General features: G+C 48.4%; 1 protein-coding gene across 1 annotated transcript in view; it reads right to left on the bottom strand.

Moving 5' to 3' along the window:
* The window catches only part of LOC126526662 (trypsin-1-like), a 97,696-nt gene that overhangs the window by 40,050 nt on the left and 29,925 nt on the right, over positions 1–27,721 (bottom strand). The window contains exons 2-4 of the mRNA XM_050174526.3: positions 27,361–27,547; positions 19,355–19,507; positions 46–143 (exon numbers count right to left, since the gene is read on the bottom strand). Coding sequence (XP_050030483.1) covers positions 46–143; positions 19,355–19,507; positions 27,361–27,547 — 438 coding nt within the window. The remainder of the gene's footprint in view (positions 1–45; positions 144–19,354; positions 19,508–27,360; positions 27,548–27,721) is intronic.

Below are 27,721 nucleotides of genomic sequence, written 5' to 3' on the forward strand. Positions count from 1 at the left end.
TGGAGGAAACTTTAAAAAAAAAATTCACCATGAATGAACACTTACTGAAACTTATGTACACAGTCTGCGGTGCTTAGGACGTTCTTGGGGCTTATGACTACGCCTGAACAGAGAAATTCCTCTTCAGTTGAAAACAGCATCGCCTGTACAAAAAGAGAAAACAAAGAGAAGAGGACACTTTAGAGGATTGTGGTGGGGATTCAACAAAGTTATTACCAATCACGCCAGACTGTTTGAGGATAATAAAGACATACCGTTAGTGATTATTCAATACATAGACACCACGCACGTATATTTTTACAGAGTTACTTCATTTACAGAGTCATCTATGAGGTGGTAGATGGCGAATTCTTCACATATAAGTCGCACGGAAACATTGCACTTATGCGGGTCACAACTATACGAAATATTGTACCGATTCTTTTGACCTGGCCATTATCCTTTTTCTGATGTATTTTCACTAAAATTTACCGAATTTTATTCTGATATCAAATATACGGACGCCCGAGACACATTTGCGCCGGTTGCCACGGCGTCAGAATCGACGTGATGGCCTAGTATTCACGGCGCTATCCCGGCCAGTGATTAGAGTGCTTCCAGAAACGCGCAGTTAGTTTGCCCGCGAAAAGGATGAAGCCAAGTGGAGGCACCGACCCTCTAGCCACCATGGACCCGCTCCGCTCAATCGGCGCTGACGTAGGCGAGGAAGCGTTCTGGCTTCCAATGTGGGTATGAGGGTTGTGCTGTTCCTTCAACACAGCCTGCTGTTCGCCATGACGAACCAAACGCGGCCTCCCCATATCGTTGCCGAGACACATTAAAGGGACGTGAATTCGTGCTTCGCGTAGCTGGTTGTCATGGTTGATGCTCAGCTGCGGATTCTCTTCCCGCTGCCGGCGTCTAGCTTCATTTTCAGGGTGTTACGTTTCGCCTACGACGCGCGGTATAGCCGGCGCGGATGCAACGGACGCCGGGGCTTCGTTCAAAGCGGCGGACATTTTGGCCCGTTCAGCGCCGCCGATACGCCTCCCCGCCAAGCGCGTCCAGGCGTGTTTCAGTGCCACGTGTCTTCGTGTGTGCGTGTGTGTGTGTGTGCCCACGCTTGTCAAAGCGCGGCAGCCGGGGAGAGGAGCTCCCCAAGAGTGAAGCGAGGAGGTCTGACCACGGCGCCGGCCTGGCGATGCGTCACTACACTCGTCTCAACCTGTCTCTCAGCGTGTCCGTGGCGCCGTCACGTGCGCCAGTGACGAGGCGTTCCTTCTCGCCCTCAACTCCGAGACTATAAGAGCAGCTGCCCCCGGACGCCGAGAGGGAGGCTCCGATTTCTTCTGTCGAGTTACGTGCTCTCCCGTCTCTCACTTCGGTCGACCTGACCGCCCGCTCTTTTGCGATGTTAGAATAAACCAGTTGTTCTGTTACCAGTCGACTCATGCTTTGCCGAGACCTTCGGATGCTTCCAGTGCCCCAGGCCGCCAGGCCAACGCTACCCTTGGGGCTTGCGACCCGATTGCAACAACGGGCGTCAGCGCTGAGTTTGCAACAACTCGTGCCAGCGGTGCGATTCCAACAAGGGACTAGTCACCAGGTGGCCGAGCTGAACGGACGCACGCCTTTTCGTCTCGGGCAGTCACTGCCTTCCGCCTGTTACTTTGGGCCTTGGGGCCCAAAAGTCGAAACGGCCGTGGCCATGACCCACAGGCAGCGCTCAATGTTCCATTACGCGAGAACATGGAGTTACAGTAGTTTGAAGACGCACTTACGCCAGAGGATGCGCTAGCCCTAACGAGCACCTCGACCGACGCCATGGTAGACACCACCGCTTCTATATAGGAAGCCGCCGCTGCGCCCAGACGTTCATCCATTCGGTCCCCTTGCTGATCCTGACCCAGAAAGCGAAAGCGAAGGCAAGCGCGATGATTTACTCGTCTCAAACCAACTCCTTGTGCCCACCGCCAAGCATGCACAGAAACGCACACGAGGAACGCTGTCCGCGATTGCTGCAGCTGCAGCAGTGAAACCCAAAGCCGCGTTTCATCCTGCGCCTCTCGCTACAGCGGCAACGAGATGCCAGACTTTACTGCGTATGATTGGGACTCGGCGGCTGCTCACGAAGATGACAGCGAACAAGGTGCGTGGAAGACCGCTGCATATCAATGCTGTGATCCAGGGGAAAAATCGAATGCGCGTGTGCAACGCCCTTCATACGCACACGCTGTCGTCCTAAAACCTCAGGATGCATGTAGAATCATGGATGAAACTTTCATTGTTATCGATGAGGCAATCTGGAATCACATTCTCAGCGCTCCATCAAAGCATAGAAGGGAAGCTGACCAGATGCAGGCAAGCTGCGATGCAGGCAAGCTGCGATGCAGGCAAGGTAACATGTAACACCAACACACCACTCTCAAATTGGACTAAACGCTGGAGAAATTACACGTTCGCCGCTATCATCACCACTAATTATTGTCAAGCAAAGCAAACAGCATGCAAAACTTCGCTTAAATTCATTCCCGCAGTGCGTTGGGTCGCGCCGATTTTTTATTGCTTATTATTGCCATTGCCAATATGTGGACGCTCGAGACGCGTTCGCGCAGTCACCGCCGCTGCCGTAGTTCTGTCACGGTGTCGGCATGCATGCAGGATTAGAAGGCTTCCAGACACACGCAGTATGTTAGGCTGCGGAACTGACGACGGCAAGTGGACGCACCTTCCCGATCCACTAGATTGCGCAAAGTGCCATAATATCCCTGAAGCTGCAGCTCTTGAGAAGTATATGGCAGACGGTTCAGTGATGCCCTGCGATTCTTGCTCGCCACGACCACCATGGCTTTATCAGCAAGTTACGGACAATCGGCCTCTGACTCGCATACACACACGATCCATTGGCCACCTTAGAGAGTCGAGTATAATAGCAAATAGCTCATCAGCTACGAGTGCAAGCTCTTCGTCCAGACATGTAGCGTATGTCGACGCTAGCGTGAGTGATGATCACGTCACCATGGCTATCGCTTGTCCTGAAGTATTGTCAGAAATCGGAACCTGCTCGTATGCTTGCTCCCCTGCCTGGCCGTCGACACAGGCGGAGCTCTTGGCAATCCGAGACGCAATATCCATCCTCTGTGCGCTGCTTCCGCCGTCTAGTAGACACATTGATATCTTCACCGATTCCTCGGCTGCCATCCGTTGTCTGCGGCGTGTTCTGAATTCCGACGTTTTGGCACAGGACATTCAGGACACAGTGGAGATATTATCCGCTACAGTACGTGTACAATGGATATGTCGGAATGCGCATCCCACACAAGCCTTAGTGGATGCAGCGAGCCATAACAAACCTTCGCGTCCACTTCAACTGGCCCCCACCTCTCCGGAGACAAGGCTCCTCGCAGAAAAAGAACACCTTCGGCGCGCCACGCGAGCACTTCTCCCACCGTGTGGCACCGACCTCCCTGACGGCCTAGCGCGCTGGGAAGAGGTCTTGTTACGAAGGTTACGCCTCCGTGTCGCCCTCACCCCTGCGATAACCTGGTCGTGGTCGGCACAGTACCGTGCCTCCATCAGCAATTCCTGCCCCTTCTGTCCCGCTCCTGTCTGCGAGGTGGACACTGGGCACCTCCTCTGGACTTGCCCTTCTCTACATGCCCTCCGCCAGAAACACCTGCTTCGATGTGGACCACCCCCAGGTCGGCCGCCAGATGTCGAAAGTTGGATCTTGGGGCCCCACCACCGGGCATTGCTGGACTTCCTCCGTGAATCCGGAGTGTATCTACATGTTTAAATATTTCTTTATGCCAGAAGGCACGCTGTCGCAATAAAAAAAAAAAAAAAATTGGCCCTGCCTGAGCCAGTTCGCCATTCTGGTTTCTGGTACTGGCATGAGCGTCGTGCTCAAGCACGCGTTCCTGCGGAGCGTTCGCGTGCATAGCACACCGTGAGCAGGTCTGAGCAACAGACAATAAACGCCAAGCTAAATCTATACAACACTTTCTTTGGCCACTTACAAACGCCGATGGCTTTCTACCGGCCGCATCCCGCGCGCCACCAATGTGCGACGCCAGTAACGCCGGGTCCGGTTCAAGCGGGGGCGATGACCCCCGCCTTGTGACACGCCTTGCAACAACTATGGCACTTTTCCTGAAGCGCTGCCGCAGTTGTCTCTCCTACTGCGTGAAGCCATGTTGCCTGCGCGTCTTGTCAGAACAACCTGCAAAGACCTTGAGCGTATGCTTGCTATCTCTTCCTAGGTTATGCCCACTGGTGAAACGGCCATTTTTTTTTTCCTAATGTCCGGTTGTTTAGCTTCGTGCCTGTGCAATAAAGTCATGACAAATTACAACATGTGTAGCCACTGGACCTGATCTAGACCTGAAAGAGGTAATAATGCAATAGCTTCTGCCAAGGATTTGCGCGGCGATCCTGATAGTAAACTGTTATCACAAGAAATTATCTCGTTTTTTGAGAAGATAATCTTGTACAACTGTGCTGAGCATGTTCTAAAGATCTTTATTTTACAAAATTCAATGCGCCGGAATTATTATGACGTCAAAAATAAACAAAATATGGTGAGTGACAGCACAAACAGCTGCGTTTTATGAGGATCACTTTACATGACAGGAAATCTTGTGCATGCGCACACATGCTGAGATATCGACACAAATTTGATTTGCCATCAGGCCGATGTTGAACTTGTTTCATAAATGAAAACGCGCATGAATGCTTTTTTTTTAATTAATATAACTTAATCCAATGAGAACTTGGAGCCTGTTAGACGGAGCCCGTGACTCCTGCTGACCTATTTCATAAATTAGCTAAATAAGGAAACTTGCGACAGAGCAATAAATAAAACACAGCAGCGACGACAATCCTAAAGATCCCATTCACGCAAAGCAAAAACAATTGTCATTGAGGATTTCGCAAACGTACGAGTATTTATATTAACGTACACATGGCCGCTCTCGTTGGTAGAAACACACCGCACTACAACACAAATAACAGGAAGACGGCAATATCAGCAAATAGAAAAAGTAGATATGAAACCATTAAAGAAATGAATCACTTCGGCAAATAGCGTAGAAACGAAAGTTGCAATGATATAATCTAATAAGTTTTACTCATGCCCGTTTCTTCAAGAAGCTGTACTAATGCGTGTGTTGTACAGTGTGTTGGGATGGATATCCACTCAGTATTTTATTTTCCGGGATCATAATTTTTCAGAATAAAATAGCAGATGTTCTGTCTTCTGCAGCCTCCTCAAAAAAGCGCACATACTGTCTGTTTTTCCCATATTGGGCCAGAAGCATTTAGTGTACGCGGTGCCAATCTGAAATCCATTAATTCTTTCTATTGAACTGTATGCTGAATTGCATCATATGGTCTATCCTATATAATGTGGAGCTTTCCGCAGCACTTGGAAACCAAGTTGCTCTGAACATTAAAACTCAAAAGCTGTTTCACAGACCACGTGCGCCAATCGCCGCAAGAGATAATAGATGTTGACACGCGCACTAGTTTATCTTTGTCGGGTGACCGCGTTTCACCGTCTAACAAATGTTATCGCTCAGCGTAGGACGCAGCTCCACGTATCGGAAGTTTCTCGAATGTTATCAATGGCTCTATCCCCTGTCTGTTGTCACCGAGCCTTGCGTAATCTGACTGCATATATGCGCGACGCGAATTGTGTAACACTTTCTTGAGGACACGCGGGGACTGCCGATTATTCTGGAACTTTTGATTACTCACATATAAAAGCCGACGAGCTTGACCCCCAGATTAGATTTCGACGATCGCCGACGTGTTCGCCGCTATCATTGTGCTTTGAGTGTAGCCTGTTTTTGTGGGCACAGGTTCGCCCAATAAAACTTATTTTCGTCATTCACAGTTTTGCTACTGTGTTATTTACCGTCACTACTACGCGTTATCTAGTGGGAGTGCTTTGCGTTCATGTACCGGACGCCCCCACAAAGCCGTGAGCCAAGCCGAAAACCGGTACACAATACCAACGTCGCCAAGGACCAGCGAGGTAGCCGCAGGCTCCAAAGACTGACCCCGGAGCATGGACATTTGGCTCAGACGACCATGAATATCGTCGTCAAGTCAACAACGACAATGGCAGCCTCAGCGTCCTCCATCGCCCTTCAAGAACACAGGGGGCCACCGAGCTTCCGTGGAGCTTCTTTGGACGATCCCGAAACTTGTCTCAAAACTTTCTAAAGAATCTGTGCCTTCAACATCTGGACATCTGAGGATAAGCTGCGCCATGTGTACTTCTCCTTGGAAGATTCTACCCTTACGAGCGTTGTCCGCAAAGAAAGGCTGAAGCTTTATTGCAAGCCTTTGTGCAGCTGCCAAATGAGTATGTTGCCATCTTTACAGAAGACATGAGCCGTCTATTCCGCCACCCAACCCGAAAATGCCCAAGGAGAAGAAAGTTCGCCTACTCATGTGCGGTGTGAAGCAAGAACTTCTAGCCGGAATAATACAACACCCCCCGTAGACCGTCGAGGACTTTCTTCGCGAGGACACCTGCATCGAAAAAACTTTGGAAATGTGGAAGCGGCAATTCAACCGCCGCCCGATCCTAGCAGACTAAGTCGAAGCTAAGTCACTGGGAACCGACGACCTGCGCGAGATCATCATAGCGGTCGTGTGGAAGGAGCTTCAGAATTTGTTTCCTTCCTCACAACCTCAAGTGACTTCGATCGCCGACGTCGAATGCGAGGAGACCCGACAGCGACTTGGACAGCTTCAATCGCCGCAGTCTAAGCCAGAAGCCATGTCGTACGCTGCCGTAGCCTGCCGTCACGTTCCCCCTCTGCGCACGCGCCAGGGCCCGGTAACGCCGCAATTCCATCGCCCAACACCGCCAGCACGCCAGCCCGTCGCCAAGTGTAGCATTCCAAGAAAGATTGACCACTGTCCGCTCTACTCTCACTGTGGAGAAGCGGGCCACGTCTACCGCCTACGCCTATACCGCGACATGGACGTACAAGGGTTCGCCGTCAACGCACCACTTCCGCAGCTGTGTGAGCGGCCACGTGGCATCGCCGAGTACATCACCGCAACACAGTGGAAAGCCCGACGACATTCGCGTTCGCCATAGCCAGGACGCTACATGGCGCTGCAGTGCCGACCATGCATTGCCCCAGCCCGGGGCCGGTCCATAAGTCCCTATCCAGGAAGCTAAAACCAGGAAACGATGGAGGTGCGGTTGCTGTACATCGAAATAATGAAGACACACCGCCTCCGGCGACCATGCTTAAACATCTTTGCCAATGACGCAGCAACGACATGCCGCCATTCCGACGAAGTGTGGAGGCAAAGAATATGCCCACGAAAGACGACCTGAAGAGGCCACGTACCAGCCACAGCTCCACGCGACTTCGCCGTGATCCGGTGCCAAGACCCAACTGCAACAAGAGACAAGCTACCACCGACCTTGAGGTGCTTCTCGATGGCTACAAGTCACCACGCTTGTAGGCTCTGGAGCCGACTACTCCGTCTTTAATGGATCCTTCGCCGCCAAGTTGAAGAAAGTTTTTTGTGTGGAAAAGCCCCCAAATCCGTAAAGTTGGAGGAAACCTAAAACGCCGGCGGGAATCTACATGGCAAGAATTGCAGTTCATGACTGCCATGACTACCCTGCCACGTTTGTTGTACTTCAACTGCGCTTGTGAGATGTAATTTTCAGCATGGACTTCCTGAACAAACACGGCGCGATCATCAACCTGAAGTGGAAGTCAATTACGCTGTCCACAGACCAAGCGATACCGGCGTAGAGGCCTTCTAGTCAGTGTGCCTTGAGTGTGCTTGAGGACCAAGTTAAATCTCGCCTCGCTCCAACACTGTCATTTCCGTCGGCAGCGCAACACCTGCAGACCATGAAGGCGTCATCGAGGGCGACCAACGCCTACTGCTCGACCGGGAAACTAGCGTCGCAAGAACGATCGCTCGACTACACGAAGGGAAAGCGAAAGTGATGTTGACAAACTTCAGTCAGGAGCTCAAGCACATCAACAAGGGCACGACCGTCGCATGCATCGGAGAAATTCTGGAAACCATTATTGCGTTTGTCCTCTGGGATTCTGCAGCATATACCCCGATGACCATAGTTCCCAAACCAGCCTCCGACATAAATCCAAATCTCCCCCTGAATAATCAGCAACAACTCAGAAGTCTTCTCCGACGATGCAAACGCTACTTCTCGACGTCACCGAGGATTCGACAAAGATCAGTTGCAAAGGTTTGCATAATACCAGAATAGTGCACTCAACCAGTCTGTCAGAGCCCTTACCGAGTTTCTACGCTAGAACGTGAAGCTATAAGGCAACAAGTCGGCGAAATACTGCCGACGACATCATGCAGCCGTCTAAAAGCACGTGGGAATCTCCTGTAGTTCTCGCAAAAAAAATGACGGAATCCTAAGTTTGTGCGTCGATAATCTTCGACTGAACAAGATCAAGAACAAGGGCGTATACCCCCTCCCCTGGATAGGCGATGCATTGCATCGGCTCTGCTACGCTGAATACTTCTCCTCCATGGATCTCAAGAATGGCTCCTGGCTAATAGACGTCGACGAGAGAGATCGCAAAAGGACCGCCTTCATCAGGCCAAACGGCCTCCATGTGCTCACCGTCATGCCATTGGGGCTGCGCTCGGCGCCTGCAACGTTCCCGTGCGTGATGGACACGGTATTAACAGGACTGAAGCGGCAGACCTGTCTTGTTTAGTTGGATGGCATTCTCGTCTTCGCTGAAAATTTGGACTATCACCTTAGGTGGTTTACGACAGTACTACAGGCTTTCATGTCATCAGGACTCACTTTGAAGCCGAGAAAGTACCGCTTCGCTTAAGATGAGCTTCTGTTCCTGGGCCACGTCATCAACAAATCTGGAGTCAGCCCCAATCCGAAGACGGCATCTGCCACCGCAAAGTTGCAGCAGCCCATAAACAAGAAGACAGTGCGTAGATTCCTTGGTAGGTGTACATACTATAGGGTTCGTCGAGAACTTTTCACGCATCGCTGAGCCGCTGATACATCTGACTAAATGTGATGTCGAGTTCAGATGAAAAACGCCGAAAGCTGACGCAATTCAAGAGCTCCAAACGTATGCAGTAGCCACCAGTACTGGAGCACTTCGACGAGGGAGGCCTATACGAAAATCCACATTGATGCCAGTAGCCTAGGCCTCGGGGACGTCATCGTCCTGAGAAAAGACTGAGTTGAACGGGTGCTAGCTTACGCAAGCCGGTCGCTGTCAAAAGCAGAAAGCAATTCTACAAATTTGGGCTACAGGAAAATTCCGCGCTGGCCGATATGGCAGGCCGTTCGAAGCCCTCATCGACCAGCACACGTTGTGTTGGCTAGCGAATGTAAGGCACCCTTCAGGACACCTGGCGTGGTGGAACCTCATACTGCAAGAATATGGCATCACTGTAATCTACAAGTCCGGACGAAAACACTCTGATGCCGCCTGCTTGTCTCGCGCTCCCCTGCACCCGCCGCCCCAAGATGACCATGAGGTCGCCTTTTTAGGTACAATAAGTGCACACATCATTGCCGAGCATCAGTCAGCAGCGAGCATCAGCGAGCAGGGAGCTCAGAAGCCTTGCTGAATACTTGCAAGGAGAGATCGACTTTGTCCCGAAGGTATTTAGGCGCGGATTGTCTTCCGTTTTCTTACGAAGCGACGTCCTTGTGAAGAAGATCTTATCGCCATCTCGTGAGGACTAGTGCCCACAGCACTCGGGTCAGAAGTCGTCCACCTGTTGCATGATGATAAGAAAGCCGGGCACCTCGGGTTTTCACGTACGCTCACAAAATATTGTCACGTGGTGGTGACGTTGAAGAACACAGTAGCAACACTGTGTACGACTAAACTAAATTTTATTGGGCGATACTGTGCCCACAACACAGGCTACACTTATAGCACAACGATAGCGGCGAACACAGTCGGCGATCGTCGAAAATCTGATCAGCGGGCCAAGCGCGCCGGCTTTTATACAGCAGTCGTCGAATGTTCCACACTAATCGTTGGGACCCGCGTGCCTTCCGCAAAGTTCTACACCATTCGCGTCACGCGATGAAATCTGATAACACAAGGTTCGGCGACAACAGACAGCCGGATAGAAGCATCGATAACTTTCCAGAAACTTCGGGTGCATGCAGGCGCGTCACGCGCTGTGCGATAACATTTGTTAGGCGGCGAAACGTGGTCGCCCGATAAAGATAAGTACACGTGTCGATACTCCCCTTTTAAAGAGCATCGACCCGATGCTGCATTCAAATGAAAGTAATAAAGAAAACACCCGTAGCTAAGAAAACAACAAAATAAGGAAGTTCGTCAGCGTGCGTAAAAGGGTTTCAGACGCACCACGTGGACCACTTCAGATCGTGCGCGGCGCCGCTGTGAATGCCAAATTCCGTCTGGCACGACCTCATAATCCAGTTCGCCAATACGTCGAATGACCTTGTAGGGTCCGAAATAGCGGCGCAATAGTTTCTCACTCAGTCCTCGTCGACGTATCGGGGTGCAAGCCCAAACACGGTCGCCGGGCTGATACTCGACGAAGCGTTGTCGCAGGTTGTAGTGTCGGCTGTCGGTCCTCTGTTGGTTCTTGATCCGCAGGCGGGCGAGCTGTCGGGCTTCTTCGGCGCGCTGGAGATAGCTAGCGACGTCAACATTCTCTCCATCAGTGACGTGCGGCAGCATGGCGTCGAGCGTCGTCGTCGGGTTCCTGCCGTAAACCAGCTTAAACGGCGTGATCTGTGTTGTTTCTTGCACTGCCGTGTTGTAAGCGAAGGTTACATACGGCAGCACTGCGTCCCACGCCTTGTGCTCGACGTCGACGTACATTGCTAGCATGTCGGCGAGGGTCTTGTTCAGGCATTCCGTGAGACCATTGGTCTGCAGATGGTAGGCAGTTGTCTTCCTGTGGCTTGTCTGGCTGTACTGCAGAATGGTTTGGACGAGCTCTGTTGTAAAAGCCGTTCCTCTGTCGGTGATGAGGACTTCTGGGGCACCATGTCGCAGCAGGATGTTCTCGACGAAAAATTTCGCCACTTCGGCTGCGCTGCCTTTTGTTAGAGCTTTAGTTTCAGCAAAGCGGGTGAGATAGTCCGTCGCCACGACGATCCACTTATTCCCGGATGTTGACATCGGAAACGGCCCCAACAAATCAATCCCAATCTGCTGGAATGGTCGGCGAGGAGGTTCGATCGGCTGTAGTAATCTTGCTGGCCTTGTCGGTGGTGTCTTGCGTTGCTGACACTCTCGGCATATCTTGACATAATGGGCGATGTCGGCGGTCAGACGCGGCCAGTAATACCTTTCCTGTATTCTCGACAGCGTCCGGGAGAATCCGAGGTGCCCAGCGGTTGGATCGTCGTGTAGGGCGTGCAGTATTTCTGGACGCAGCGCTGACGGTACAACAAGAAGGTAGCTGGCGCGGACTCGTGAGAAGTTCTTCTTCACGAGCACGTTGTTTTGTAGCGTGAACGAAGACAATCCACGCTTAAATACCCTAGGGAAAACGTCGGTATGCCCTTCCAAATACTCGACTAGGGTTTTTAGCTCCGGATCTCCTCGTTGCTGTTCGGCGAAGTCTTCCGCGCTTATTATTCCGAGGAAGGCGTCGTCATCCTCGTCATCTTGCGGTGGCGGGTCAATGGGGGCGCGTGATAGGCAATCAGCATCTGAGTGTTTTCGTCCAGACTTGTATGTTACAGTGATGTCGTATTCTTGTAGTCTGAAGCTCCACCGTGCCAGTCGTCCTGAAGGGTCCTTTAAGTTAGCAAGCCAACACAACGCGTGATGGTCGCTGACCACTTTGAATGGCCTGCCATATAGGTAAGGGCGAAATTTCGCTGTAGCCCAAACGATGGCGAGGCATTCCTTTTCGGTTGTAGAATAATTGCCTTCCGCTTTTGACAACGACCGGCTAGCGTAAGCTATCACGTGTTCATGTCCATCTTTTCTCTGGATTAGGACGGCACCGAGGCCTAGGCTACTGGCGTCAGTGTGGATTTCGGTATCGGCGTGCTCGTCGAAGTGTGCAAGTATGGGCGGCGACTGCATGCGTCGTTTTAGTTCTTGAAATGCGTCGGCCTGCGGCGTTTCCTATTTGAACTCGACGTCACATTTAGTTAGCTGTGTCAGCGGCTCAGCGATGCGTGAAAAGTCCTTGACAAATCGCCTGTAGTAGGCACACATGCCAAGAAATCTACGCACTGCCTTCTTGTCGGTGGGCTGCGGGAACTTTGCGATGGCAGCTATCTTCTGCGGGTCAGGGCGAACTCCAGACTTGCTGATGACGTCGCCTAGGAACAGAAGCTCATCGTAAGCGAAGCGGCACTTTTCTGGTTTCAGAGTGAGCCCTGATGACTTGATGGCCTCTAGTACTGTGGCAAGCCGCCTAAGGTGATCGCCTAAATTTCCGGCGAATACAACGACGTCATCTAAGTAAACGAGACAGGTCTGCCACTTCAATCCTGCTAAAACCGTGTCCATCACGCGCTGGAACGTTGCAGGCGCCGAGCACAGTCCAAATGGCATGACCTTGAACCTTGAACCGTAGAGGCCGTCTGGGGTGATGAAGGCGGTCTTTTCGCGATCTCTTTCGTCGACTTCTATTTGCCAATAGCCAGACTTGAGGTCCATCGAAGAGAAGTATTTAGCGTTGCAGAGCCGATCCAATGCGTCGTCTATCCGTGGGAGGGGGTACACGTCCTTCTTCGTGATCTTGTTCAGACGACGATAATCGACGCAGAAACGTAGGGTTCCGTCCTTTTTCTTCACCAGGACAACAGGGGATGCCCACGGGCTTTTCGACGGCTGGATGATGTCGTTGCGCAGCTTTTCGTCGACTTGTTCTCTTATAGCTGAACGTTCTCGCGGCGAAACTCGGTAAGGGCTCTGGCGGAGTGGTCGAGCGCACTCCTCGGTAATTATACGATGCTTGGCGACTGGTGTTTGTCGAATCCTCGATGACATCGAAAAGCAGCCTTTGTATCGTCGGAGCAGACTTCTGAGCTGCTGTTGCTTAATCACGGGGGGGAGACTTGGATTAATGTCGTAGTCTGGTTCGGGAACCATCGTCGTCGGGGTAGATGCGGCGGAATCCGAGAGGACAAACGCATTACTGATTTCCAGAATTTCCTCGATGTACGCGATCGTCGTGCCCTTGTTGATGTGCTTGAACTCCTGGCTGAAGTTTGTCAGCAAAACTTCAGTTTTCCCTCCATGCAGTCGAGCGATCCCTCTTGCGGCGCAAATTTCACGGTCTAGCAGTAGACGTTGGTCGCCTTCGATGACGCCTTCTACGTCAGCGGGTGTTTCGGTGCCGACCGAAATAACAATGCTGGAGCGAGGCGCGATGCTCACTTGATCTTCGAGCACACTCAAGGCGTGGTGACTACGAGGGCTCTCCGGAAGTATCGCTTTATCTTCCGACAGCGTTATTGACTTCGACTTCAGGTCGATGATTGCGCCGCGTTGGTTCAGGAAGTCCATACCGAGAATGACGTCTCGTGAACACTGTTGGAGGATAACGAAGGTGGCAGGGTAAGTCCTGTCATGAATGGTTATTCTTGCCGTGCAGATTCCAGTCGGCGTGATGAGGTGTCCTCCAGCGGTGCGAATTTGAGGGCCTTCCAATGCAGTTTTAGCTTTCTTCAACTGGGCGGCGATGTGTCCACTCATTACGAAGTAATCGGCCCCTGTGTCCACTAAGGCGGTAACTGCGTGGCCGTCGAGAAGCAAGTCGAGGTCGGTGGTTCTTTGTCTGGCGTTGTAGTTAGGTCTTGGCGTTGGATCACGGCTGCGTCGTGTTGAACTGAAGCTGGAACGTCGCGTCATCAAGTCGTCTTTCATCGGTGTATTCCTGGCTTCCTGACTTCGTCGGGACGGCGGCGGCTCGTTATGATGTCGTCGAGGTGGTCTCTTTGTCGTCTTCGTCGGCGGCGGAGGATCTTCGTCAGTTCGACCTCCATCGGTTGCTGCTTTTAGTTTTCCGGATATCGACTCGTAGAGCGGCCCCGGGCTGGGCCGGTGTATGGTCGGCGCTGCGGCGACAGGTAGCGGCCTCGTGACGGCGAACGGGACGGCCGTCGAGGGCTTCACTGAGTAGCGGCGAGGTAATCGGCGATGTCACGTGGGCGTTCGCCAAGCTGTGGACACGGCGCGTTGACGGCGAACCCTCTAAGTCCCAAGTCGCGGTATGGGCATCGGCGGTAGACATGGCCGGCTTCTCCGCAGTGATAGCAGAGCGGGCGGTGGTCGGGCTTCGCCATATGTCCGTCTTCCTCGCGTAGGTGCGGTGGGCGACGGGTGGGCGTGCTGGTGGCGGCGGCGGCGGACGACAGAATTGCGGCGTTAAAGGGCCCTGGCGCGGTCGCGGAGGGGTGCCTTGACGGCGTGCGACGGTGGCGTAGGTAATTGCTTCCGGCTGGGGCTGTGGTGATTCTGGTTGCACCTCAGGAACTCCAAACGATCGGTGCACCTCTTCTTTCACGATGTCGGCAATCGAGGCCACTTGAGGCTGCGACGAAGGCAAGACCTTGCGCAGTTCTTCGCGCACAATGGCCCTGATTGTCTCGCGCAGATCGTCCGTGGCCAGTGATCGAATTCCTGCGTAGTGGGTAGAGCATGTACGGAGCTTGAATTGGCGGTTCCGCATCTCGAGTGTCTTCTCGATGCTGGTGGCCTCGCGAAGAAACTCGTCGACGGTCTTCGGTGGGCTCCGTATCATTGCGCCGAAAAGTTCTTCCTTCACACCACGCATGAGAAGGCGGACTTTCTTCTCCTCGGGCATATCCGGGTCGGCGTGGCGGAACCTACGGTTCATTTCTTCCGTGAAGATGGCAACGTTCTCGTTAGGTAGCTGCACTCGGGCGTCCAGCATGGCTTCGGCCCTTTCCTTGCGCACGACGCTCGTAAAGGTGCGCAGGAAGCCGCTACGGAAGATGTCCCATGTCGTCAAGGTCGACTCCCGGTTCTCAAACCACGTTCTGGCGGCATCTTCTAAAGCAAAGTATACATGCCGCAGCTTGTCGTCGGAGTCCCAGTTGTTAAAAGTCGCGATTCGCTCGTAGGTCTCCAGCCAGGATTCTGAGTCTTCAGTCGCTGCTTTATGGAAGGTCGGTGGGTCCCGAGGTTGTTGTAGGATAACGGGGGACGCTGGGGCCGCCATTGGGGTTGTTTTGACCGCAATCTTCTTTGTCGACTCAGGTAGAAGTCCGTGCTCTGGGGAAGTCCTTGCAGTCTGTGTCTAGCACGCTGGTCTTGGGCGATGTTGGTTTTTTTCTCGGGCTTCGGGCTTGGATCGCAGCTTTGCAGGGGCGTTCGGTACATGAACGTACCCAGTACCTCCACCAGATGTCACGTGGTGGTGACGTTGAAGAACACAGTAGCAACACTGTGTACGACTAAACTAAGTTTTATTGGGCGATACTGTGCCCACAAAACAGGCTACACTTATAGCAAAACGATAGCGGCGAACACAGTCGGCGATCGTCGAAAATCTGATCAGCGGGCCAGGCGCGTCGGCTTTTATACAGCAATCGTCGTACAGAATGTTCCACACTAATCGTTGGGACCCGCGTGCCTTCCACAAAGTTCTACACCATTCGCGTCACGCGATGAAATCTGATAACACAAGGTTTGGCGACAACAGACAGCCGGATAGAAGCATCGATAACTTTCCAGAAACTTCGGATGCATGCAGGCGCGTCCCGCCCTGTGCGATAACATTTGTTAGGCGGCGAAACGTGGTCGCCCGATAAAGATAAATACACGTGTCAATATCTAGAGCAGTAGTACTGGCCGCACCTAACCGCCGACGTCGCCTGTTACGTCAAGACATGTCGAGACAGCCAGCGGTGCAAGATACCACCGACAAGTCCGGCGGGGTTACTACCGCAGATAGAGGCGTCTTGCCGACCATTTCGGTATGGATTTGATGGGGCTCTTTCCGAAGTAAAGATCCGGAAACAAGTGGATCATGGTGGCTACCGACTACCTTACTCGCCACGCCGAAACGAAAGTTCTGCCTAAAGGTAGTGCGGCCGCAGTTGATATATTCTTCGTCCAGAGCATCTTCCTGCGACGTGGTGCTCCAGAAGTCCTCATCACTGACAGGGGAACAGCCTTCACCGCAGAGCATACCCGAAGCAATTTGTAACACAGCCAGACAAGCCACAGTAGGACAACTGCCTACCACCAGTCGATGGCCTTATGGAGCGGCTGAACAAGACCCTCGCCAACAAGCCCGCAATATAGGTCAACGTCGAACGCAAGACGTGTGTTGCTGTCCTGCCGTACATAACCTTCCTTTCCAACGCGGCAGTGCAAGAAACAGCGCAGACCACGCTGTTGAAGTTGGTTTATGGCTGGAACCGTACCACGACTCTCGACGTCATGTTGCCACAAGTCACCGACCAAGAGAATCTCGTGACCGCCGCCTATCTCCACTGCGCCGAAGAAGCGCGAGAGGTCGCCCGCCTTCTCATCAAGAACCAGCAGCGGACCGACAGCCGACACTAGTCTTCTACGATGCTACGTCGAGTACCAGCCCGGCGACCGTGTTTAAGGCCTCGATTCCGATACGCCGACGAGGGCTTAGCGAGAAACTGTTAATAGACTATTTCTGACCTTGCAAGTTCATCCGACTTTTTGGCGCACTGGACTATGCGGTCGTGCCAGATGGCATTTCGCAATCATAGCGGCGCCACGCTCGACCAGAAGTCATCCACCTGGTGCATCTTAAGACTTTCTACGCCCGCTGACGGGCTTAGGGAATTAGTTTCTTTTTAGTTTGTTGTCATTTTCTCTTTGTTGTGGTTTTGTTTTCGCTTTCGTGCTTGTAGCATCGGGCCGACGTTTTTTTTCTTTTTTTAAGAGTTGTGTATTGAAGCGTGTATCGTTTATTGGGTGACCGCGTTTCACCTTCTAACAAAAGTTATCGCTCAGCGCACGACGCTCCTCCATGTATCGGAAGTTCCTGGAATGTTATCGATGGTCCTATCTGTTGTCTGTTGTCACTAAATCTTGCATAATCGGTTCGCATGTAAATGCCACGCGAATTGTGTAGTTCTGACAGGAAGACGCGCTTGCACGAGTGATTACTCTGGAACCTTCGATGAGTGATGCATAAAAGTAAACACGCTTGACCCGCTGATCAGATTTCGGCCACCGCCGACTGTGTTCGCCGCTATCCTTGTGCTTCGAGTGCAGCCTGTTTTTGTGGACACATGCTAGCCCAGTAAATTTAACACACGTTTCGTCATTCTCAGTTTCGATACTTTGTTCTCAGCGTCACTACTAGGGGACAATATTGTACTCCATTTTACTAAGCTTCGCATGCCATATTATCTGCAGTGACGTTCCCTGTAATTTCGCCATTACTTGGTAGCCATTGGAATACGATATCAAGGATAACACTCTTTGCTGTAGGTTAAGCATTTGTATTTCTTATATTACTGCACTGCTGTATTTTCGCAAGCTGGTTTCCTTTATGCGCAACAGCGAAGTTTGCGGATCATTCAGGATAAACCATCGAAATGTTCCTGAGGTCAACCCACGAGGCGTAATGCAGAAAGCATAGCACAAAGCTTTGCCGTCATAGATGTTGTAAAGTGACGCTATCTAAATGTTCTTCGCTCTGTATCAACGTTCTATAACGAACGATGATGCAGAGCTCCCATTCTTACGCGAACCATGCGTGTACAGTTGAATGCGATCCCTCTGTGTAGTGAACAGGTGCAACAAGGTAAACATTTTATTACAATTACTGGCATGTCGTACTTACAAGTTAGGCAGGAAATGGAAGTGACAATTTTTGGTCTGAAATTGGGAGTAGCCATGGTGGGCTTGAAACGTTTGTGGCCAATATTCATGAACGGACAGATGATTCGGGCGCTATACTATTACAGAAACGGGGCGCGTTTTGAAGATGAATGGCTTGACAAAGAGGTTGATTGGTACGTTCACCTACCAAACAAAAATAGTCTTGACATGTTTTGTCAAATCTTAGCGTCCGAAAACGTGGCTGCTGATACACGGAAGTAACCGACGTGCTTGCAAATTCTCGAAGCACTCACCTATATATATATGACTGAGAGTACCTCGGGCATTCGGCAGCCCTTGCAGATAGTACAATAAGCGCTGATACAGGAAGTACAGTCCTTTTTCTAGTAATTGTGCAGCGAGCACGCGTAAGAAAACTGATGTTGTGTCACTCCATCTGAATACTACAAAGCGACGAGGAACGTCGATAAGAGAAATTAGTTTCTCCTCTTTTGCATTTACGTGCGGAGCCAATGACAACCACCTATCAAGAGCGACTCCCAAAAACTTGTGTTGCGACAGAGCGTCAACGCCCAGAGAGCCACGTTTGAATTGAACCCTCTTGCAGGTATTTCCAGGTGAAAGTAGGAACAGCCGTTGTTCTATTAGATAGGATCATACTTACGCTATTTAAGAACGCATTAATAATCACTTGGGCTATCCTGTGGGTGTTGCTAAATAATCTGAGCACCGCTGTCAGAGAGAGAGAGAGAGAAAGGCAAAGGAAAGACAGGGACGTTAACCAGAGATTATCTCCGGTTGGCTACCCTGTACTGGGGGAGGGGCAAGGGGATGCGATAGATGAAAGCAAGGGAAAAGAACCTACACACGCACGTACACATGAACTGTTTCTGTGGGCACTGTCACGCAGCCCGCAAAGACGTTCCTAGTCTTGCACAGTGTCACCGTACAATGCTACGTCACACAGTGTACAGTCACAATCTGTCAAAACGTCCCGTGTCTTTCAAGTACCGCAGCAGGGCCTTCATAACAGATCGCGCTGATGTTCGCGTAGGCCAGTTTCAAAGGATCTTGTTTTCTGTCATTGGGCGCTTGTCCAGTTTGTCTAGGGTGGCTGAGAGAACTGCTCTTTGTGAGTTGAAACGAGAGCACTGACAAAGAAGGTGCTCGGTTGTTTCGTTGCACCCGAAGAAGTCACAAAGTGGGCTGTTGGCCATTCCGATAAGAAAAGAGTACGTATTTGAAAATGGTACTCGAAGCCATAGACGGACTAGATTTTTGTGCGTTTTCAATAAATAACAGCACAGTTTAAGAACGTCTACCACAATGAAACTAGTCGTAAATTTTTAGCGTAGCTCCAGCTACGAAATCTACCGTAAAAGGCTATCCTTAGTTTCATGGACGTCGCTTTGCAAATCATTACGTAGAAAAAAAAGAATGTCATGCAAAAAGCAGGCTTAACGATGCAGAAATTACTGAAAATTGGCTTTGTTTAAATAAACACGATATTATGCTCTTTGCTCTTTACCAAAGCATCACATACATGCAAAACACACCTGCCACGGGAATTCCCCTTTCTGGGCGAGTGCGTTCTGGACTTCCGGCTGCGGAAACAGGTACGAGTGGGTCTCCACCGTCTTCTCTGTGCGCACGATCAAGTGGAAGCAGCACACTTGCTCTGGGCCGCATTCGTTCTTTCTTGCACCCGCCTGCAAACGGTGACATCGCTGCTGCTACTATGCAGAACACAGTGGACAGCTGGTTGAAATTCAAATTCGTAATTCTTTGGAACAGGAATGCTGAAATTCTGAGAGAACTGCATACGCCAACAGCTGTAGCAAAGTAGCTTGGTGGGGGCCCAGACAACTATTGCTTAGCATGGGGAGCATTGTTTTTAAAGTCCACTACATACTATTATGCTTTCATAAGATTAACAGGTTCAATAAAGTAGCAACCGAGGCCTACAGAAAAGAATGACGAAGCATAGCATGTAATACAAGCAAAAAGAAAAAAAAAGTTGCTGCCAATTTGAGCAAATACGAATACACGGCAAACGGCAAGGTCCCGCCACAACATTTAATACATAGGCAGATTTCAGGTTTCAAAGCAACACCCTAATCATCGGAGAATAATTCAATATCTTCTGAATAAAAAAAAACAATATAAAAAGAAAAACACGCCTGCTAAAAAGCAAAACAAAAATGAATCACTCTCACCTCCATTTGAAGTTCATGAGTGCTGATAGTGAATAGGAAAAAAAGAGACTGCACTAAAAACAAGTCAGAAAATAAAGCCGAGATAGTTCTTAACTTACGGAAAATTTTTAACAACAGCGCAGAGGTTATGCACTCTCATCAAATTCCCCGTGCTCCCCAAGAAAAGAATGATCAATTACAGAAACATTGTCTACATCGGTTTCCATGATCATAAATCGAAAGAAAATGATTTCATCCATGCCTTTACTGCTCTATTGAGGAAAACAGCCTTTAATTTCGGCGATAATACAGCTTCATTCGTATTTTCTAGGAATATTGCCTCTTTTATCTCGCAGAACAGTCGACTTAAAATATTGGCAGATAATATGGAAGCTATAAATTTTCAAGAGCAGTACAATTAATTTCTGCAATTAATTATTTCAAGGATGATTAATAACTACGATCACTCATCTGAGCAGGGACGATTCAGTGAGTAAAACCTATGAACGTCCCGAAGTTACCATGGAAAGCTTATACATATTTTTTTTTTTTTTGCAAATAGACATAAAAACTGAATCGAGATATTAATATCAATACTTGCGTTGCATTTTGATAAATTCCGCGAAACCCACAAAATTATTATATGATGATTTGGTAATTTTTTAGGCAATAAATGAAGGAATGAAGTAAGTACGATCCTTGAAGAACGAAATAAAATCAAGAGAGAGAGAGAGATGCAAATGAGAGAAAGGCAGGGAGGTTAACCAGACTTAAAACCTCCGGTTTGCTACCCTGCACTAGGGGAAGGGAAAGGGGAAGTAAAGACGGAAAGAAGAGCGTGACAAAAATAAAAGCATGAGAAAGAAAATATGAAAAGGGATGAAATGGGGCCATTATAGTCTTTCTAATAGGCCACTGTCACGTAGAAAAGTGAACAAAGCCTTGACAAATAAAATCAAGGAAGTGCCATGGACGTATGGGCCGACGACCAGCTGTGACACGCGTGCCCCAACAACGCGCCTACTGTGGGTGGTGCCATTGTGCCGCGGTCGCCCTCACTGGTCGACGACGATTAAATTAAACCGCTCGGGTTTATTACTGCGTCCATGGATGCGCTCCTCTCCATCACGTTGCCATAAAAGCTGTTATCACCGTCACCAGCGCCGTTCTTACCTGTGCGATCACGCGAGACCAACAAACAAACTCTAGAAATGATGCGAGCAGTAAACAGCGCTAAACAAGAGGACAAAGAGACGGACACAGACAACAGCGCTGACTAACAACCAAATGTCTTTATTTTTTCAGTCAGCATATATATACTTCACCGCTATCTCAAAGCACAGAATCAACAGAATTCATCATGCGATGGAGCAAAAATTGCCATTAATGCTATAGGAAGGCAATCTCCTTAGGAAAGAGAGAAATGGAGGCAAGGCTTACGCATGCTTCTCCGATATTACGAATGTGAAAAGCTTCGGAAATAAGATGCGTGCGGTCATCGCGGTATTTTGATAGATAGGTCACATATTTAAAAGACCGCCACTTGCAGCCGCATTCATTGCAATGCAGTGAGAACTGACAATCTCCAGCTCGTTTTTCAACTTTGTTTGAGTGTTCATGCATGCGGTCATTGATGCCCCGCCCTGTTTGACCGATATAAGAACGCTTGCATGAAAGAGGAATCTTATAAACTACACAGTCACGACAGTCAGCAAGAAACATCTGCATGTGCTGCTGTTTACAACGTGTTTTGTTGTTCTCGGTCAGCCGATTCAGTTGATGGCTCAGGCTACATAACTTATTTCTGGCAGTGAGCAGCAACCAAACATCTGCCCTGGTGACAACCTTTTGAAATTACGCGCAACCTGGTGCACATATGGCATAACCGCCACCATTTGCCATGAGCAATTCTCAGATTGAGTAACTGTCGCTTGCTTTCTTTTAAGGCTTCTTACGATTCTTTCAGCGATGCTAGTTAAAAGGGGTAACGGGAAAGCTGCGAGCTTCAGCCTGGCTACTTCCAATTTCAAGCTTGCATCTACTTGGTGGTCACAAGACCTGATGAGGGCCGCCTTCATGCAAGATCTTGAGTGCGCGGAGGGGAAGGGAAGAAGGCTCTTATGAGACCGAGGAGCATAACCTCAACATATATGATTGCTTGAGAACAATAGCTCCAAGTCTAAGAAACGCAGCTTATTGTCTGACGGATGCTCCGTGGTCAATTCAAAGGAACATAAAGCTATGGGGGACAAGTGAAATATTATAGCAGCAGCAGGCTGCGCGTCAGTAGTGATAGTATTGTAAAAAAATTAAAAAGGCATCAACGTATCACATCGCTTTTACAGTGCTCGTCTGGCTGAGCTTAGTTCTAAGATTGCGGTCATAGCTGGCCAATAAAATGTCACTAAGTATAGGCGCTACACATGAACCTATGCACACACCTTTCTTCTGTATAAAAACCTTATATTCCATGGAGACGGAAGTGGAAAGCATGTGAAACCTTAAGAGCTGTAAACACCTGTCGACATTGATGCCACATGCATTTTGAAACTTAAGAACAGCGCATTTGTCAATGCAATCGCCAACTTCGATGCATACATCTTCTTGAGGCAGAGAAGATGTTGACTGCCTGCCCCAGCAGGTTAAAAAGGCAACACAGTTCGGCTCCGCACAGCAGTGACCATCCTTCGGAAAGCGGGGCTCAAGCTGCTCTTACCCGACAAAAAAAGGTGGATTTGTCGGGATGCCAGGTGACTTGTACAAGAGCAAAGCAGATTATGCCATTCTAGGCAACTTCTAGGAAGTGCATGGAGTAGCTCCTGCGAAGGTGAAAATAAGGGATGTTCAGCTTTGCTAAAAAGCCGGACTTTGGAAACTGGGTTGCTCCAGAAAGGTCTGCAAAGGAACCAGCTTTTCTGTGTTATTCAGCGACAAGGCTCACAAGGAACTGCGCCTTTTTCGCGCCATTGTTTATGAGCGCGGAACCTGGCAACGACAAGTGGGAGTGCTCCTGCAAATGTTCTTGTGCCTCCTCAACAACCGTTACCCCTTCCTCGTACAGATGCCGGGTATTGTCTCCACATTTCTCCGTGAGGAATGTCCAAAGGTTGTCCGAGCTTTTTCAGTCGACATCAAGGACTTATAATACTCTTTGCCTCAAGACGATGTATGCATTAAAGTTCATTGCATTGACAAATACGATGTTCTTAATTTCCAGAATGCATGTGGTATCAATGTCGACAGGTTTTGTAGCTACTAAATCTTTTCATGCTTTCCACTTTTGTCTCCGTGGAGGATAAGCTTTTTACACAAAAGAAAGGTGTGTACATAGGTTCATGAATAGCCCTTGTTCTCAGCGACATATTATTGGCCAGCTATGACCGCAGTCTTAGAACTAAGCTCAGCTAGACGAGCGCTGTAAAAGTGATGCGATACGTTGATCTCTTTTAATAATTTACAATGCTAACACTACTGACACGCAGCCTGCTGCTGCTATAATATTTAATCTGCTTCGCACAGTTTTAGACTCCTTTGAATTTACCACGAAGCATGCGTCAGCCAATACGCTGCGTTTCTTAGACTTGGAGCTATCGTTCTCAAGCAATCATGTATGTTGGGGTTATGCAACTCGGTCTCATAAGAGCCTTCTTCCCTTTTCCTCCGTGCACTCAAATATTGTCAAGCGTGGTATTGCAAGATCCTGCATGAAGGCGGCCCTCATCACATCTTGTGACCCCCAAGTAGATGCAAGCTTTAAATTGCAAGTAGCCAGGCTGAAGCTCGCAGGTTTCCTGTTACCGCTTTTAACTAGCATCACTGCAAGCCTTACAACAAGCCTTAAAAGAAAGCAATCGGCAGCTACTCAATCTGAGAATCGCTCACGGCAAATTTTATTCATTTTTCATTCATTCATTCATTTATCCAAAGTTCTTTGTACAGGATGAGTTTGCTGGTCAATCTAAGCACGCAGTGCTTGTAAAATGACCAGGCAGTTGGTGAAAGAACATATTAAATTCATATTACCACAATTAATACATTCTCTCGCATATATACACTGAACACCGCCCAGTGCATGAAACAAACAATAACAAGCATTTTGAGTTCCTGTTTTTTCATTACACAATGTTGTCAAGAAAAACATCAAAGTAAAAACAGTCAAAACATCGAAGCGATACCTAAATACACCAGTCATTTACAGGACTACAACTCAATTCTTCAAACTGCTGACTTCAAAATTACACACAGGTATCGAAGCATGATCATAAACAAAAGTTGAAAACAAAGCCGGTAAACAATTCCATATGAGTCAATGGGGTTTAACCACTAATGTTTATTGAGCTCGCACACCATTTTCTGATCGCTTTATTCATTTTTTGTTTCGTGTTTATTGTACATAATTCATCACTCGATTGATCAAATACTGCAGGGACATAGTATTTCCCGGTTCTTTTTTATATAGTGAGTGTAGACACGTCGTTTCACGTACCCCTCAGTTTGTCGCAATGTCACGTTCTATTTTACGGCAACCCTAAATTCTTTGCTAAAGTAGTGATTCTTCAAAACTACATAATTAAATCGTTCTTTCACTGGTAGTATACCCAGGGCTTGGTATTTTTCCCTTGTACCTGTGCTATCTAACGCAGTACCGTATGTTACGCTCTTGACTATTTTACGAATTACATGATTAATTTCTTGTTTTTTTTTTGTTTTCAGAGCAAGTGCCGTATAATGTAATGCCATACATAAGTAAAGATTCAGCTAGCGCCTTAAATACAGTAAGCTTTACTTTAAATGGAGCTCTGCCTCGAAGGTGATACACAATGGTAGCAATTGATCTTAGCTTTTTACATATGTGTTTAACGTGTCTATTCCAATTAAGACATTGATTGAAATGTGCACCTAGATACTTAACAGTTGATTCGAGCGCCAAAGGTAGGCAATGGCATGAATTACAGTCTGATGAATGCAAAAAAATTATCCTATTAATTGTGATAGCTTTGTGGGGATTCTTAAAACAATTTAGCTTTGTTTTTCATTTATTTATGAAAATATAATTTTCCTGAAACCACTCACATAATTTGACAATATCACTCTGTAGTTGTTGGAACCCTGTATCAATGTTGGCAGCATCTATAGTAATCGCAGTGTCGTCCACATACTGGAAAATTTTAGAATATAATGGTAGAAGGCTAAGGTCTGTAACATAAATGTTAAAAAGCAGGGGTCCTAACGTACTACCTTGAGGTACTCCATATTTTAGTGGGTCCAAACTGCTATATGTTTCTCCTAACCTAACACACTGAAATCTGTCAGTAAAATAACTTGAAAAAAATCTAATGAAGTGACCCGAAAAGCCCAGATACTGCAACTTTTTTATCATAATAATGTGGTCTATGGTATCGAAAGCTTTTGTTTAATCTAACATAAAGCCATGACCACTCGGTTATTTTCTATCGAACTGCTGATGTAATCGGAAAACTCATATAACAAGGATGTTGTATTTTTATTCTGCGTAAAGCCAAATTGCGCATTATTGTTCAGTGAAAATCGATCACAGAATGACAGCAGCACGGATGCTACATGCTTTTCCATTATGAGGGCAAGCGCTGAAAGGATTGAAATTGGTCTGTAGTTTCCGCAGTCACTCTTTTTTCCGTTTTTGTATATTGGCCTAACAGAGACTTTCATTCCTTTCGGTATATCTCCAGTTTGAAATATTCCGTTTAATATTTTTAATAATACGTCTTTTAATTGCTTAAAATTACTACGGAGGCCTCGATTACGAATCTTACCAAAACCCGGTGGCTTCCACTCCTTCAAACCCTTGATGATATTCCATAATTGGACTTCAGATATTTCTGGCAGAAAAGCTCTGTTCGCGCATGTGCGTTTAGGTTTGTATTCGGTGTGCCTATCGCTACTTGTTGCTCTTAGTTTTTCCGCCGCATGCAAGAACGAGTCATTGAACTTATCACACATTACATTCGTGTCTACTGTGGGGAAGTTCACCTTTATTACGTCTTCAACGCATGCGTGTTTCGATCGGCCCATCAGTTCGTTTACCCATGCCCACGTTTTCTTTACATCGTTTTTATTTAACGAGAATCCTTGTGACAGGTATCTTCGTTTCGCAAGTCGCAATTTCGCTGTCACCAGATTTCTTAGTGAACAGTATTCTGCTCTTTTCGTAACATCGTACAGTTCTTTGTTGCTTTTCTGCCATGCTTTGTCCTTAAGGTAACACAATTCTATGATATCTGGCGTGATTCATTTACTGTCAGGCTTTCTCTTCTTCACCTTTACTATTTTAGTGGAACCTTCGTAAATCCTATTTAATGTTTCATTAAGAGTACTGTACATGGTTAAATGATCAAGCGGTAAGAGTGCACTCCAGTTTGTATTTTTAATTTTTGTGTCAACTTTTGCATTATTGATAATAGTTCTTTTAACCAAAGCCTTTCATTTCTTTATTGGTTTTTCAGACATAACTGCTAACAGGAAAAAATAATGGTCAGCCAGTTTGTGCTTAATGACTCCGGATGTATACCGCTGGTTGGTTAATCGAAGGATGGTGTGGTCAATGCACGATGGTTGTGGTTATGCCATATGGGCACCAGGTTGCGCATAATCTCACAAAGGTTGTCATCAGGATAGATATTAGGTTGCTGTTCACTGCCAGAAATAAGTTAGGTAGCCTGAGCCATCAAGTCAATCGGGTCACCGAGAACAACAAAAAACGTTGCAAACAGCAGCACAGGCAGAGGTTTCTTGCTGACTGTTGTGACTGTGTGGTTTATAAGATTCCTCTTTCATGCAAGTGTTTTTATGTCGGTCAAACGGGGCGGGGCATCAATGACCGCATGCGCGAACACTCAAAGTTGAAAAACGAGCTAGAGATAGTCAGTTGTCACTGCATTGCAATGAATTCGGTTGCAAGCGGTCTTTTAAAGATGTGAGCTATCTGTCAAAATACGGTGATGACCATGCACGTCTTATTTCCGAAGCTTTCCACATTCGTAATAGCGGCCGAGCATGTGTAAACCTTCCCTACATTTCTCTCCTTCCGAAGGAGATTGCCTTCCTATAGCATTCTTTACAATTTTTGCCGCAGGACATGCTGAATTCTGTTGATTCTATGCTTTGAGATAACGGTGAAGTATATATATGCTGACTGAAAGAATAAAGACATTTGGTTGTTAGCGCTGTTGTCTGTGTCCTTCTCTCTGTCCTGTTGTATAGCTCTGTTTACTGCTCGTACTAAGGTTACTGCGTATTGCTCTCTAATAATTTGATTCTACAATCATTGCTTCGCCTATTGGTCGAAACTGCTATTCTATTACATTGCAATGTCATGGGGAGATGCTCACCTGAGGCGGCTTCTCCTCGGCCTCGACAGTGTCATCCTTGCATTCGTCTTCGGGCACACACATGCAGCCATACACGTCCACGGCGGCGCCAGAATCGGCCGCAGCGGTTCCATTTTGCTGTGGGGCACCCTCTGCGGAACTTATACCCGTCAGCAGAAGGCAGGCGCCGAGAAGCATGCACGTTTTCCTGCAACACCGGAAAAGGCATCGCGTGAGAACTCGCTACATTCGTACAGTAATCTCGATTCACCAAGCACATTCAAGCTAGCTTCCCTTTGTTGTGTTCGTCGTGACATGTATCTGCTGGTGGTGACAGTTCATTATTTCGATAAACGCTAAAAATGACAGACCAAGTAAGAGC

The sequence above is a fragment of the Dermacentor andersoni genome, chromosome 8 (genome assembly GCF_023375885.2).
Source record: "Dermacentor andersoni chromosome 8, qqDerAnde1_hic_scaffold, whole genome shotgun sequence".
NCBI lineage: Eukaryota > Metazoa > Arthropoda > Arachnida > Ixodida > Ixodidae > Dermacentor > Dermacentor andersoni.